The 15599-nt window shown below is 37.2% G+C and overlaps 1 protein-coding gene across 2 annotated transcripts in view; it reads right to left on the bottom strand.

Moving 5' to 3' along the window:
- lrba (LPS-responsive vesicle trafficking, beach and anchor containing) overlaps positions 1-15599 on the bottom strand; it is a 257927-nt gene that overhangs the window by 198071 nt on the left and 44257 nt on the right. For both annotated transcript variants that reach the window (XM_084402975.1, XM_084402976.1), the window contains exons 6-19: positions 13368-13494; positions 12188-12307; positions 10949-11095; positions 9016-9213; positions 7832-7965; positions 6676-6784; positions 5147-5299; positions 4852-5020; positions 4019-4098; positions 3858-3920; positions 3206-3303; positions 2380-2472; positions 1643-1751; positions 1114-1195 (exon numbers count right to left, since the gene is read on the bottom strand). In XM_084402975.1, coding sequence (XP_084259101.1) covers positions 1114-1195; positions 1643-1751; positions 2380-2472; positions 3206-3303; positions 3858-3920; positions 4019-4098; positions 4852-5020; positions 5147-5299; positions 6676-6784; positions 7832-7965; positions 9016-9213; positions 10949-11095; positions 12188-12307; positions 13368-13494 — 1682 coding nt within the window. The remainder of the gene's footprint in view (positions 1-1113; positions 1196-1642; positions 1752-2379; positions 2473-3205; positions 3304-3857; positions 3921-4018; positions 4099-4851; positions 5021-5146; positions 5300-6675; positions 6785-7831; positions 7966-9015; positions 9214-10948; positions 11096-12187; positions 12308-13367; positions 13495-15599) is intronic.

Genomic DNA, 15599 nt, shown 5'->3' with positions numbered 1-15599 from the left:
TCTGTCGGTTTACCATCTCCATCTGAACGTTTTAGAACCGACCCAGGATCTGTGACTGACTGTCATTCTTCTGACTGGCAAGTGGTTTGTGTACATGGTCACATCTCCATGGAAATGCAGCTCTAATCAGCTGCCTCCAGTACCTCAGAATTAAGCTTCATTAGGGAAAGGTCTGGATCAATATACAATATTAGTTTCACTTACATTACATTAAAACCAGAGCATCTGATTGCTGCCTAATCCTGTACTGGATTTAAAGGAGACATGCAAAATAGAGCATAAACTGAGGCTGGAAATAAGGCATCTCATTATAAGAGAATTCAGCCAATTCTAATATTGAGAAACTAGCTGGTTGCGAATGAAACCGATGCAGCGAAAACTCTATACTATAGCTACAGGGGGAAGTTAATTATTTTTTAATGTGTTTATCATCTGAGTAATGGTGACCATCAAATGAGCTCCATTTGTCTGAGGTAACTGTACACTTCACCATTAGACACAAGGAAAAACCGGTGACTGTTTGATTTGCACCGCAGCAAGCACAAAAATATTAAATGAGACTCAATATTGTAAATCATGAGTAAAAATAAGCAGATTTAAGCCATTTTACAATAGGAGGTAGGTTTTGCTTGTGATCTTGCCGTCTTTCATGTATGGACATTTTCCACACACACGAGAGGTGGTGTAGAATGTGTTAGCATTATGTTGACCCCTACTGTATCTCTGAATATGGTGATTACTGTAAATATTGTTTTCTGTGTTGCATGCAAGTAAACTAAATAACCTTGTAGGCTATTTATTTCTTCATACCATTTTTTATTTGACATTTCGCTACTGTAGTACAACCTGAACGTAGTGTAAATAAATATGTATGGAAAAAAAGAATTTATAATTGCCCATTAAGTGGATGAAAAAAAAAACTTCCTTACATAAATAAAAATGCCTGTATTCATTTTATTAAATACATTTTATTTATTTATTATTATTTAAAGTAAAAATGTGTCCATTTAATCTATTAACAGCTATTTAATACAGAGTGCATTTGCATATGCAGAGTGCATAATCACTGGTGCCATACTGGTGGAGAAGGGATTGTGTTTCATATTCACTTACGTGGGTTTTGAATCTTCACAGTGGAGTCAGGGTCTGGGTGCTGTTTGTGAATGACCTGAGTGCAGATCTGCTCCGTAAGAATCTGGTGAGAATGTTCTGGTTAGTCACTGATAGATAGTACAGCACAAAAACATTTCACAATGATCAGGTGACAGCATGAAGAAAGAAAATCCATAAGTAAGTAAATAAATCCGCTAAAATGATGAACAAACAGAAACTAGAGCTGTGTGATATTAAATATAGGTCAACAACATTTGCCAGGTTAGCTTTTTCAGTTAAAGTAGTTGAATACTGGAACTCTCTGCTGTAAGACATTTGAGAATGTGGCACCTTAAAAAATGTGTTTTAAAAAAATGGAGGATTACCACAAAAAAAAAAAGGGGAATTCAATTGAGGGGGGGGCAGGTTTGACTGTGTCGGTCATGCTCTTACCTAAAAATGTGGCTGACGTTTGCATAATACTATGGTCAATGACAAAGTGCTACAAGCAGCCATTAAAAAAAAAATGGTATCAATGTAGGAGACTGACCTCAAAGAGCACGTTGTACGTTGTGACTGTGATCTGGTTCGAGTGGAGCAACAATCGTTCAGTGAGCAGAGAGAACAGGCCGTGAGCCAGCATGACTTCTGATTTTGTCCTGAAACACATGGCATCCAAAACGTCAGCACCAAGCCCACACTATGATCTACTCCCCAACAGGGCATAACTGCAGCCCAGAGGTTCTGAAAAATATCTTCATAGTCACGGAATGAAGCTGCATCTATTTTAAAAGCACTTGGCGGTCAGATTCCTTCTGGGGGAAACTCACATAAAGAAAATGGGATTATAAATGAAACTGAGCTTTATCTATCAAACACCACAGAAACATTTGGAAAAATACTCACACACAATTACAGACTTTGACTACATTAACGCATAAATATTTCCATGCTGCATGAATTAATAGTGGAGTGAGAGTAATTTGTTATCAAAGTAACCTAGCTGAAGTCACTCGGGGAAAATACCTAGTTGCTTATTTTAAATCATTCATTTTAAGAAAAAAAAAAAAATCAGTCTTCAACTCACTTGATGGTATGCTGGGAGCTTTTTCTGCTAAATATTTATAGCTAAACCGTCAACTACCGACTCATTTTGTAAAATAAACCGTCGGAGTGAATCATGTATATGTATCACATATTAAAAACAGGGTTAACGTGTTATTGTTACTAATATGATCAACAGTATTATTACAAGCCTTAATTCCAAATAATAAAAAAGTAACTCACTTTGGAGACAAATATTTGAGAAAGTATCCCAAGACTTTGAGTCCCTGCACACGAATCCCTTCACTTTTGGATGCAAGCAGCTTAAAGATGACCCTGTGTTATTCACAAAAGAGAAAAAGTGTTTAAAAAAAAAGTATGCATAATAAATGTAAGAGAGAAATGTTCAAAACAAACATATTATCTGATCTATATTTAAAATGTTTGTCCCATCAGAGTCGAGCTTAAATATATGAAGAATTTTTGCTTTTAACTGTTTTCAATGTTTCTTTCCGACAAAAGGAAATTGCGACGCAGTCTGGTGTGTACACAGATCTCGCAAGAGCTGACATGTACATTCATATGTAACCGAGACTATTACACTGTCTACATATTAAAATGAATCTGCCTATATCCTTCTGGAGTAGGATCTGATGGAAGTGTGATTTGAATGAGGTTGTCAGATCTAAAATGAAAGTGAGGCCCTCTGTTTTATCGTGACGAGCTGTCCAGATGCACATTTAACCCCATGGCTGTCAGTGGAACTAGCATATCTATAAAGGCTTTGGAAATGTAAATGCCTCCATTTTAGTAGCCCGTATGAGCGCTCAGTAGAGCAGCATAGGTATCATATGAACCTATGAAAGTGTTTTTATAGGTTTTGTTGAGCAGGACTCAGATGTCTCTGCTAAGAATGAAGAATTGTGGCCATTATTCCACAGAGATTGATTCAAATTCATCTGTAAGTTATTATTTATTTATTTTTCTGTTTAATTTATAGTTTTTAATTTAAAAAAAAATGGGTTAAAGAATGTAATGTCTGCTTGCAAAGGGCAACCACAGTTCTCACCGTATTCCATTCCGCTGATCAAAGGCTTGAACCATTGAGCCAGGATGCTCAGACATCAGTGCCACCAGAAGCTGGAGAACATCCATCAGATTATCATCCTGGAAGAATATTTACAATAAATAAGCATAACATGTCAGAGAAAGGAGTCATTCAAGACACACTTAAAAAAAATGATCTATGTTTTAAAATGCAGATGATTATAGAGTTAAATAGGGGATTGTACATTGTAAGTTACTGTCTAGTTAATATACTGCAAATTGTGTCTGCATTAACTTGTTGCAGGATTAACATTAGATATCATTACATATACATTTGACAGGAAATTATTAGGGAGTAAATGGCAAAAAGCAAACATATTATATATAATAGAAAAGAAAATTCATGAGTATATTGTGGGAAGTGGCATAATGGTAAACTGCAATTTCTTTTTTTAATGGCAGATTACAGTTACGCATAAGAGAGAGACAGCTGTGGGGACCAAGCGCCATCTGGTGGCAGTTACACCACAGAATGTCCAGGGTAACAACAAATGACAGCATTAATAATCTGCATTGATTTTGTCACATAACTGAAAGTGGTCAGACAGCTGATACTGGTTTAAAAGACTATGTATTGAGAACTGTTTGAAATGAGAGTAGATGCATTAGGGTACCTCGTGCATTGTGAGCAGGTAGTTCAGAATGCTCTGCAGTTCGTCTTCCTTTACGCCATGATCCTACATTGACAGGACACACAAGTATTACCAGTACTGCACTCCTCATGATGGAGTTGATTAATTCAGATTGTATTTATGTTATAGCCACTCTACTGCACCTTCATGATAAGCTGTTTGACAAACAGCAACAGGAACGCTCGGAGAGAGTGAATCTCCTTTTGATTGGGTCTCGGCCCATCTGAACACAAACAGATACAGGATATCAACCAAAAAAAGGTCATGAAATATCAAATCAAATATAATATTCCATAGCCCTATGCAATTGGTGATAATACTATCTCTTTTCATTGTGTTGCTTACATCGGTTTAGAACCACAATTTTAGATTATTTTCCTTTATAACTTGGTGTATATATATATATTTCATTCATTTATTGTAACCTTGATTCTGTTTAATGAGATTTGAACAAGACAAGCGAGGAAGCCGTCTACTGTGGAAATTACACAGAAAACACTGAAAGACAAATTGCTCTGCTATTGTGGGATGGGATGTTTCCCCACAGCATCTTTAGTGCAAACCTGCAGTGCCCTTTTATTTGGAAACATCCTGCATTATCAAGACAGGATATTCACAATAACAGTGTGTTTTAAAACCCATATAATTAAAGATGATATTCAGATGAGACTCTATTCCACCAAATGAAAGTTATAAGATGAACGCTTATTGATACTTTATATAGCAGGGTTCAAAAGTTTGAGACCACAAAAAAAATCCCATTTATTTAAACATGAAAAAAAAAAAACTTTTCATTCAAACTAGTATGCTGATAATATAATTTGTAACAAAAATAAATTGTACTAAATGTGAAAACAAATAGTATTGTTCTCAAACTTTTGGACAGCATTATAGCTACACATGGACCTTTTTTTTTTAACCCTTATTCACTTTTCTCAGCACGTGTTGAGAAGTTGGTTTAGTTCTGCACTCTTACCAAGGCCCTTGGGCGTGATTCCGCTGCGGTCCAGTGGGTTTACAACCCAGTAGAAATACTTAAGTGTGTGCATGACCTGCAGTACAGTTCCAACTCTGCGGATGGCATTGTAGATATTGACGGTGCTAATGAATTCTGTGGCCAGGTAGGTGTAGAGAACCAGCTGTACCTGTTGGGGGCAGCAAATCAATTTCAAGCAACAATCAAAAGTCACATTTAAGAAAACAAAGAATTGGAACTATTAAGCTAGCATGACGCAACAGCATCAGTTTATGTAAATGTCTGTGTAAGATACCTTAGCTGGGGCATGAATCCAGATGGCAGGGTTGAAGAGGATGTGGTCACACAGCTGTTTCAAGAGCAAAACCCCGTTGGGAAGGTTGCTAAGGTAACGGGCGAAGGCGAGGACGATGTCCAGCACAGATCGTGTCACATGTACTTTGGAAGACTGAGAAGAAAATACAAACATGAAATCAAACATCAATAAAATTAAATAATAAATAGTAAAATTAATAAACTTGGTCACAAAAAAAATATAGATAAATTGCGTTTTATTTATCAGAAGCGTGCAGTGGCTTATATTCTAAAGAGACATATAATACAATTAATGTCAAGCACGCAAAGCGCACAAAATATTAGTTCTAACATTACCTACTTGACATTGCAGCCTATTCATCATCAAACAAAAATGCAGTCATGCAAACATAAAAAAGTTACAGGACTCAATTTGAATTGTCAGCATCATTCCAAGATCATTTTAGACTTCGATTTTAGTCTTACATATATATATATATATATATATATTTTTTTTTTAAGACTACTGAGGCCAGATGAGACCTTCAGTGTTAAGGAACTTTACTCTATGCTGAGATATGAGTAACAAGTTAACAGACAAGAAAAAAAGTGAGTGTGTACAGAGTAAAGGAGAGAAAGACTTTCAAAACAAAAATAAATATGGTGTATATATAAAGGCAAAGGATAAGCTGAGCACTTAAAGTGTTTCTCTAGGTTTTAAAACATATGATTGTGAGACATTCAGTTAGGTACGGTAATAAGTATTCTTAAGCATTCCACTTTTTTCCACCCAGCAATTTCTGTAGGCATACGCCAGTATGTGTTAAAGCGGTCATGAACTGGCTTTTTAAATTTTATATTGTTGTCTGAGGTCAACTTATGACATTTGCTTGGTCTTTGCATTCAAAAACATCAAAATGAATAAGTAATAGGCTATTTTCTACCCTGGTTTTGAGACTAGCTCCTGAAACGCTCGGTTTTTATTGGAAAACGCATTGAAGACTTGGAAGTAAACGCCCACTGCTATGATTGGATAACAGTTTTGCATATTATAATGAGTTTCATGTAATGCGCAAATCAGTGGGCGGGGCTAAACAGGCCGTGTCGAAGTAGATCTGAAGTGATCTTCTGCGGAGGTGATGTTTGATACCCTTTGACGTTATGGATCCCCACTTTGAAAAGTCGTCCGCTGTACCTGGTGTCAATAACAGCTTTTATTGAACTAACAAGGAAGTTTTCAGTTCTGAAACTTACAGGATATTTATATAGTATGATGACCTCTTATATGTCAAAAGCTCAAGGAAAATCTGATTTCTCAGTTCATCACCCCTTTAATAAGGACTCCATCTCATCCATTTTAAGAAAATAAGCTTACTTCAAACATCAAAGAAGACCTTTTCTTCTCTTATCTTGTTTTAACATTAGTAAGATTTAGACTTTTTAATTTAAAAAAGACCTAATGATCAAATGATAAAAGTTCCTTTGGATGCACGTTCCACATGCACACAACCGTTTGTGTTCGGCACTCACCTTCTCCAGTGAGTAACCGATGACGAGAAAGCCCTTGCAGGCCAGCACCTGCTCTTGCATAGCTACAGAGCCCTTCAGCAGCTCCATCACAAATGACAGTAGTGTGCAACTGAAAAAACATATGACAGGTAAGATTCAGCAGAGAAAGACAACCAAACTAACAAAAAAAAGTCAGATACCATTTAGTGACTGATTTAGTTCCAAGAATTAAAGGACTGAAATTCTGTTACCATTTACTCATTTTACAAACCATTATGACTTTCTTTCTTCTGTGGAATACAAAACAGAGATTTTGAAGAATGTCCAAGTTGATCTTTTCCATACAATTAAAGAAAGACAGTGACTAGGGGCTGTCAAGATCAACAACAAAAAAAGTATTCTGAAGCAACATGATAGCTTTGTGTGATGAACAGAACATTACTGACGTCAAAATGACAATCACCTTTGGTTTTCGTGCATCTTGTGAATCTTGATGCATCAAGTTTGAATCTATGCAGGATTTGAGTGATATTTGAGATATGGCAGAGAAGATTTCCAGCTAATTTGGGGGGGGGGGGGGGTGTATATATATATATATATATATATATATATATATATATATATCACACAGCTTTTGAAAGACATGATGGTCAGTAAATAAAAAACAGATTTTCACAATCAACTTCAATAAGATTTACAACATTCATTATGATAAACAGTTATTTCAAAGTGATAAAGCAAAGATATCTTGCTATTGTCATTACTTCAACAGTCATTTTGATAATGTGGAGCAGAAACACTATTCAAGACTGTTCTTGGCAGATACAGGTAACACTCATTTGTTAGTACTAAAGCCAATCATGGTTAAATGTTTAACTTTGTATTGGCTGCTATTCAATGGTGTGCCCACACACTGAGCACTGGCCCCTTGAGCGCCAAACCCTAGAGCCTAAAACAGACTAATGGTTAGAGTACCATGAGGAAAAAAATAAAAATAAAAAAAAAATATACAATTGTGTGTCTACTGGATTTAACAACTCTAGGAGAGAAAACATTAACTTAATTTTCAGTTTTTCCTGGCCAGGATAAAACTGAGAAGAGCTCAATCTTGTTTTCCCACTGAGAATCCCTTTAGTAGTTTTCATTCCGCCCCCAGGCAGACTTGATGTGTTCTCACCAGACCGAGGTGTCCAGCTCGTCACCGCTGTGCTGGAGGAAATCCAGCTGTGCAAACAGGGGGAAAAGGACCTGAACTCCTCCTATAGAATGAATGGCACTCTGGACCGAGTGTGTCACCACAGCTTTAACATCCTGAAACACAGAAAGGCTTGATTTTAGATATGTTTTAATCAAGTTGTAATTTTAAGTCGTATTATGTCATTATGTTGTGCAACACAGAGACTCTCCGTTCAAAACAATTCAAAATGTAAATCCCTATTGTTCTGCAACAACTACTCCAGAAATGTGAAGGTTATTTCCTAAATCTGTGCTCTGTATGCATGATGAAGTGGCGGGGGGATAATTAAATACAGAAAGACAGCTGTGAGGTCCTTCTTAATGTCCCTTTAATCAGCCTAGTGCTCTCCCAGATGACACGTGATGGCACATCCATAAAATCCTTGTCAAAGAGAGTACTTCATCTGTTCAGCATGTTGAGGTGCCATCAGAACTTATGAAGCTTTTATGAACTAAAAAAAAATAATCTGAGAATCATGCTAAATTATTGCTCCAATTGTTAATTTAAAAGAATTTATCCTATTATTAGATTATCAAGTCCAAGGATTTTTTTTTTTTTTTTTTTTTTTGGAGTTTTGATGCGTTTTATACTCGACATTGTTTCTTATTCAAATGTGGTAAGACAAATTCAATTTAGACAAAACCTCATTTATGTTATTCTTTTAGATAACTTAATTAGGAGAGTTTGCATTAAATGTTGAATACATTATACAAAACAAATGTTTATGTTTTCAGGGCATAAAAGCACATGCACAAGATTAACAAAGCCATAGAAACACTTCTATTATGCTGGCCCGGGCCATCAGGACACCCTTATAAGTCAACAAAGAATATTTTATAAATAAATAAACATTAAAAAGATAGTAGCCTCCCTTGATAACAATGAAGACCAGATTAGATTAAGTGCTTTAGAACTCATGGAGTGCTGGATGCAGCACAGGTGTGGGCCGTATTTTGCTGAGCGAGATGATAAAATGCTCATATTGTTAATTACGTTAACGAATGATGATGAGCTAGTTTCATTCGCCCACAGACAGCAGTCCACCTGGCAGGGCAGGTCTTTTCAGGCAGCTGTGCGGAGCTGGTGAACCAGGTGTGATGAAGAGAGAAAGAGGAAGAGCATACCTGCAGCATGAGGGCGTGTGGTGAGTGCACAAAGATGGAGGCATTGTCCTTGGGGGAGGACTCCAGACACAGCTGAGCGTCAGTGGCTCGGGGATTATAGGTGAAGGCGATACTGGCAGACAGCTTTCCATCATACAGCAGCATCTTGTGATGTTCTGCAAACAGCAGGTCACTCTCTGCCTTGTGCTTAAAAGTGCCCTGGATCAATTAGAGAGAGAGATGCTTAAAGCAGAGCTACGTATGCTGCACATTCTCAAGTGTGTGTGAAAAGCATAAAATTAAATGTACTTAATCAGAGCACTTGATAAAAGCATAAGTGTTTAAGTGCAACAGACAGACTGCGAGATGATGTGAATGATAAAGCTTCCCAATGTGTTCCAGTCAATTATCATATAACTGAACAGCAAATTGAAAAATCTTGGATCACATGACATTTTGTATTCAATACCACAACTATGAAATATCAATATCAACTCTTGAGACCACCGCGGAAAATGTATATGCTTAGCACACTACTTTAAAAAAAAAAAAGTGAAAATAAATACTTTTCCTAAATAATTACTTATTAATAATAAGCTATTTCAATTTAATTAAGATACTCTTAAAATACACTAAAAATAAATTCATTTCTCATTTTAAATAATTGCTTATATATAAATATTATCCAATTGAATTAAAACAATGGTGTTCAAATACAAAAAAAAATTAATTAAGAAATTAAGATGAGTAAAACAGCAGCTGTATTCAACCTTTAAAGGGACTGTGTGTAGGAATTTCTCCCATCTAGTGGTGAAATTGTATTTTGCATTCAAACGAATAATGCTCTCCAGCGCCTCACTTTTTCAAATGCGCGTTGCATCTACGGTAGCCGTTATGTACTAAAAAGCTATGACAGGATGTCTTATAATAGCACTTCGAGTTTTTCTTCGGGTGAACAGGTTTGTTATTTAAAACAAACTGAAACTTGAAACAACGAATAAAAGAATGTTACAGTATGAATTACTGACTGTGAAAAACATTAACTATGGTAATTAGTAGTAATGCCTTCTTTACTCGTTATATTTTTTGAAGTACGTGCATTGTTAGATATTATCATCATCAGCGCCTTCTCTAACGTTACTTGCTCTGCTATTCATCAAAGAGCCTGTTTAACTTTTAACTATAAATGTTCTACTGTCTATATAATAAAGTACACAACCAAGCAATGAAAAAAAAGCTTGTAATTAAGACCGTAACATTGACTTACCTGTCGAGAAGAAAGCAGGCAACTTCAGGGTCTCTTTTGAAAGCTTTCTCCTGCATTAGCTATCCCGACATTAACCCTTGTTTTTGTAATCTCCGGTCACGTCTCCTTTTACGGTCTATTTTGGACTTTTTCGACGACGAGGACTCATCCTGTGACTCAGCATATGTATGAATGAACGGTGTATAAATAACCGTGCAGTGCAGCCTTTTAAACTTGCCGCGGCAGTGACAAGCGCCTCTCTCTGCTCTGCTCCTCCGCTTTCTGCTGGCTTCAGTCACGTGACGCTGGTTCTGAACGAAAACGCGTTGTGGAAACGCGTTGGCCTAGTACTTTTTGTCCCTCTCTGCTATTATAGTTTTTCAAGATGGCGGAACTACATGGAAGCCTCCGTGGACCTACCCGTCCCATGTATATAAAGATAATAAATTCTTCGTTTACGAGGATTAGTCTGATCATTGGCATAGGTATTTGTACACCATTGAGGGCATATTTATTAATAAAAATATTGATTTTAGATAATAAACTACCTAAAAAGCTACACATAGTCCCTTTAAAACCTGACGTACAGATATATCTGTACATATATGTGATTTGACTACATTATTAAATCATCAAGAAAGGATTTTGACCAAGACCTTAAAAAATAAATCCATAATAAACAGCATTTGGGCAGAGAAAAAGATCTACCTTGTATCCAGGCCCCAACTGATAGATGGCTAAGATCTGAGCAGCACTAAGAGCTTCACCGAACAGATACACTGCCCCCATCTGACCGCAGAACACACGGTTGGCGTCTGCTGTCTCCGATGAGCCCAGAAAACACTTGTCGAACGTCTGTGAGAGGGAACAAAGTTTGCACAATGTTTTAAGTATAGTATAAACTGTTAAAAAGTAATGGTGTTTTTTTAAGTATCTTATGCTCACCAAGGCTGCATTTATTTGATAAAAAAATGCAGTAAAAAATAATAATATAAAATACTATTACAATTTAAAATAACCGCTTTCTATTTTAGTATATTTTAAAATGTATTTTTTTCTATGATTGCAAAGACGTTTTCAGCAGCCAGTACTTCAGTCTTTCGTGTCACATGATCCTTCAGAAAGATTCTTAATATTCGTGGAATTGTTTTTCTCTCTCAGGATTCTTTCATGAATAGAAAGTTTAAAAGAACAGCATTTATTTGAAATAGAACTCTTCTCAGTTTATTTCTAACTATGAATTTCTATTAAACCCAAAATTTTAAACAGTAATGTAAAAACAAATTCTTGATTGAACTCAGTGTAATTTTTAATTTATATATAAATGATAATATGTCCATGTGTGTTAGTATGTCCACATGCATAAGAGAAAAATAAATCATATCAGTATAATTTCATTAGCCCATGTGAATCAACATAAGAAACAAACAACTTGCTGTAGCTAAATGCTGCTGTTTAAATGTTATAAATAGAAAGTAACTATATCACTCTGACATCACCTTGAACAGTGCTGTTTCAGTGTAATAATGTTGATCTTTGATATGGAAAGCCTATGTGCAATGCACACTCAATAGCTAAACTCCAATTTACTATGCTAATCATAGAATGTTAATGAAAAATAGAAAACTTTTCAGATTCTGGAAAAAAACGAAATATAACATGGCTGAATAATCACATTTAATCTCATCAAATATATTTAAAAATGTTTGTTTTTGCTATTGTTCAGCTGTCAAAGCAGTTTAAATATAAAATGGACTTTTAAGTTTAACAAATGCAGGCTGCTTTGTTTCATCTTTTGAAGTTTGTGGGTATTTTGGGCTTTGTAGCTGCCAAAATATTGACAAGCTTTGAACTGAAACCCTACTGGAGGAAAAAGCAGGGCCTCAAGCTTAACTGCTGTTAAAAAACGAGAACACAGAGATAACAGAACCTTTTGAAACCACTTACATCGCTTGTGTTAACAAACCAGGTGATCTCGCCATACGACGCCAACTCTCCATTGACATAGCAGCTGATTTCACTGTTCTTCCAGCGATTATAGATGTGCACTATGGTCACCATATACCACTGTAGAATAAAAACAAAATTAACAACTATAAACAGGAAAGAATGCCATTATTCATTTAATATCAATATCAATGTTTGAGAGCATTGAGAGTTTAACACTTAGAAATAAGAAATATCTATGTCTATTTAGTATATATTTGAATACATAGTAAAATTAGTGCATAAAATAAATCACAACTAATCTCATGATTTCTGATCAGTCCCTAGAAAGCAGAATGAAATAGTAATATTATCAAATTTGTTGAATGTGAATGTATTACTTTAAACATATTTCCTCATATTTCTTAAGGGAAGGTTAACTTTGACAGACCTAACAATTCTTTTTTTTTTTTCTCTAGCACCTTCTTGCACCCCCCTTGTGGTCCCCTGGGAGTCCTTGGACTTTAGTTTGAAAACCCCAGGTCTATAGAAGTCCATCAGCAAACGTTGTTACAGTCATGAGACTGTGGTCCATTTACACCCTCTGCCAACAAATCTCACCTAGATCTTCTTGAATTTCCATTAAATGGAGGGAAAAGCCAATGAAGGTACTTATCCCTGAGGTAAGACCTCTCCAGAGGGAATGTAATGGACTCTAAAAATAGGCCAAATACACCCTATAAAAGGTTTTTAGAGCGCTTGTGAGCTTCTTGATTTTAGAAATATTAATTTGAGTAAATCAGCCTTATAAGGACCACACGTTTCTTAATAATAAAAAAAAGACCTTCCATTGAACAACATTTTTTATTTCTAAATAAAATAAAACAAAATGGAAACTTTTTATAGCACAAATGACTGCATGTCTTGTTGGATCATCCTTCACTGTGGTTGTCCAGCTGTAGTCTAAAGGTTGTTAGCTAAGGATGCCTGCCCATTCCAGGGGGCATATGGGATCTGAGGATTTGCAAGAAGAAACCAAATCCCTTCCCTGCTCAGATATGGCCACAGCAGAAAACCCTTCTTATATGTCAACTTTGCTATCGTTGTACATTGTAGAGGTAAAGATAAAGACTTTGGAAAGTGTACATGATAAGAGCACAAACAGGTAAGCTTAAAAAAAAAGACTGAGGTTAATTCAAACCTTCTGGGGTTTAAAGTCGTATTTCACACAGTGCTGGAAGCCTTTGGCTTTGGATTTTAGAGAGGTCACAATCAGACATCCACCCACAAAGTGTGCAGAGTAGCCCAAACTTTTGCTGGTACGGAAACTAGAGATGAGAGAAAACACATGCCTCAATTAATTCAGGATACATTTCATATGAGGGGTGCTCACATTTAAACAGCCCTACTCTCGACAGAAAGAGTAGTAAAGTTTGCTTGGTGATGTTGTATCGATACAAGGACGCCAAATATTGATATTTTCAGGGCCTGAATTTCAGCTTGTGATTACAAGTATTGCGTCATTTTACCGTAAGCTCTGTGCTTATAATGCAGAAAAATAATACTTTGAAATATTTATTTCAGACAATATCACATACAACGTATCTCTCTTTCTACCGCATCACTCTCTCTCACACACATGCGCGCAGTGAGCTGTGTGTACAGGAAGTGCATTTCAGCATATTTCTGAATGTTTAAAATCGTAATAATATTGTAACGTGCCTCAAGTATCGTGATAATAACGTATCGTGGTGCCTCTGGCGATTCCCACCCCTAGTATACATCTATCCACTCTGATTTTAATAGAATGTAAGACAATGGCAATTTGTAGGTAATCAAAGAAGAGACCCATTTTTCATCATTAACCTACAACAATTTTTATGAACATCTAAAATAAAATATTGTAATAAATTATCACCCAGAGTAAAAAAATATTTCATATTACACCAGTATCTCAGGTGTTTGAAGAACAATAGGTTACTGTTTCGTAACCCTGGTTCTCTGAAACATAGAGTGAAGAGATCCAACTATTGGAAGACCATCATCTGTACCGGACCTCTGCAGAAGCATCAAGTCTGGCTTGAAAGACAGGAGCGCGTGGCCAATGCCAGGTGAGGGACCACCCCTCACCAGAGTACATAAAGCACCTGCACGTGCTATCTTTCCTCAGTGAGCATATTCCCTTCTCGTGCAGCAAGCTGGCAAGTATCATCCTTAGAGTGGGTTCCCCTCGACAAGAGTTAAGTGGGTTCCCCCTGGACTTTTTAGGAAGTCAGGTCTAACTGTCCATTTCCTAGCATTCTCAGAACATGTTAATTATAAATGATAAATTGCCTTGAATTTGTGAGATGTGGGTCTAGGGAACTGTGTGGTGACACTTCTTGTGCATACTTTTTCACAGTTTTTTCCTTTAGAACACGTAAAATCCCCCAACGCGTGTTGAAAGGGCCACTGGATCAGAGGGAGTTGAATTAAGGGGGTTTCTTGGTCACGGCTGTGGCAAATGATGTTTTCCCCAAAGGAGGGGGGTTACCGTGCTGCGCTGGCGATCTGCTGCAGGGTTTGGCTCTGCCTGGACCCTGGAAATTACGACCCGGGATGGCTGTAAAGGGGGAACATGGCGTGGCGCTGATTTCCACGGAGAACATAACTTACATGCCTCATCCTCTTTCTTTTTATCATAACAACCTTGCTGCATCAGGGCAACAGCAGAGCCTAAGAAGGTCAGCCCAACTGAAAGCTGGCGCTCCTCGGGAGTCCCCCGGGTGCACAATATCACTGTTTCACCCCATTGGAGTCAGACTGTTCAAAGTCCACGCTTTGAGTGGCGGCCACCTTATGCCTGCGGCGCCAGGCAGTGGCTACAAATTTTAGGGAATTCCAGAGTTTTCTCTGCGTTCTTGAGGCCCATGCAGACCACGCAGAATGGGTGTGAATCCCTAGTGGCAATGAATGCGTCGCAAGCAGGCACGCAACAGGTTATCGCCAGAGGAAGCCGCAGATTTGGAGAGTGCCATGGTGGAATAGACAGTAAAATCCAGGTGGCTGGCAGCCATGCGACAGAGAAAACAAGCGAGAAAAAAGGCGGACAGCCTGAAGTGCAAGCGTCGAGGATGACACAGCTGGAATTGTGAGCGAGACAATCACGTCCGGCTGAGGCTAATCTGAAAATTAATCGACAGCTCGCAAGAAGCGAATGACAACTAAGAAAATATAACGTGTGCATGTTTTTTATGGACTCTGGTAAAGAGCGATCCCTTACTTGGCAGTGGGCACGCGCTCTTGTCTGTCAAGCCAGACTTGGTGGAATTTGATGCTTCTGCAGAGGTCAGTTACGGATGACCTTCCCATAGGTGGATCTCGAACACGAGATGATGAAAGTGAACTGAAGACAAGCTGAACGTGCATTTTCAAACCTTCCCATTGCTACATA

This window comes from Rutilus rutilus (assembly GCF_951802725.1).
Source record: "Rutilus rutilus genome assembly, chromosome: 2".
Classification (NCBI taxonomy): Eukaryota; Metazoa; Chordata; class Actinopteri; order Cypriniformes; family Leuciscidae; genus Rutilus; species Rutilus rutilus.
This window is presented reverse-complemented; position numbering and strand designations above follow the sequence as displayed.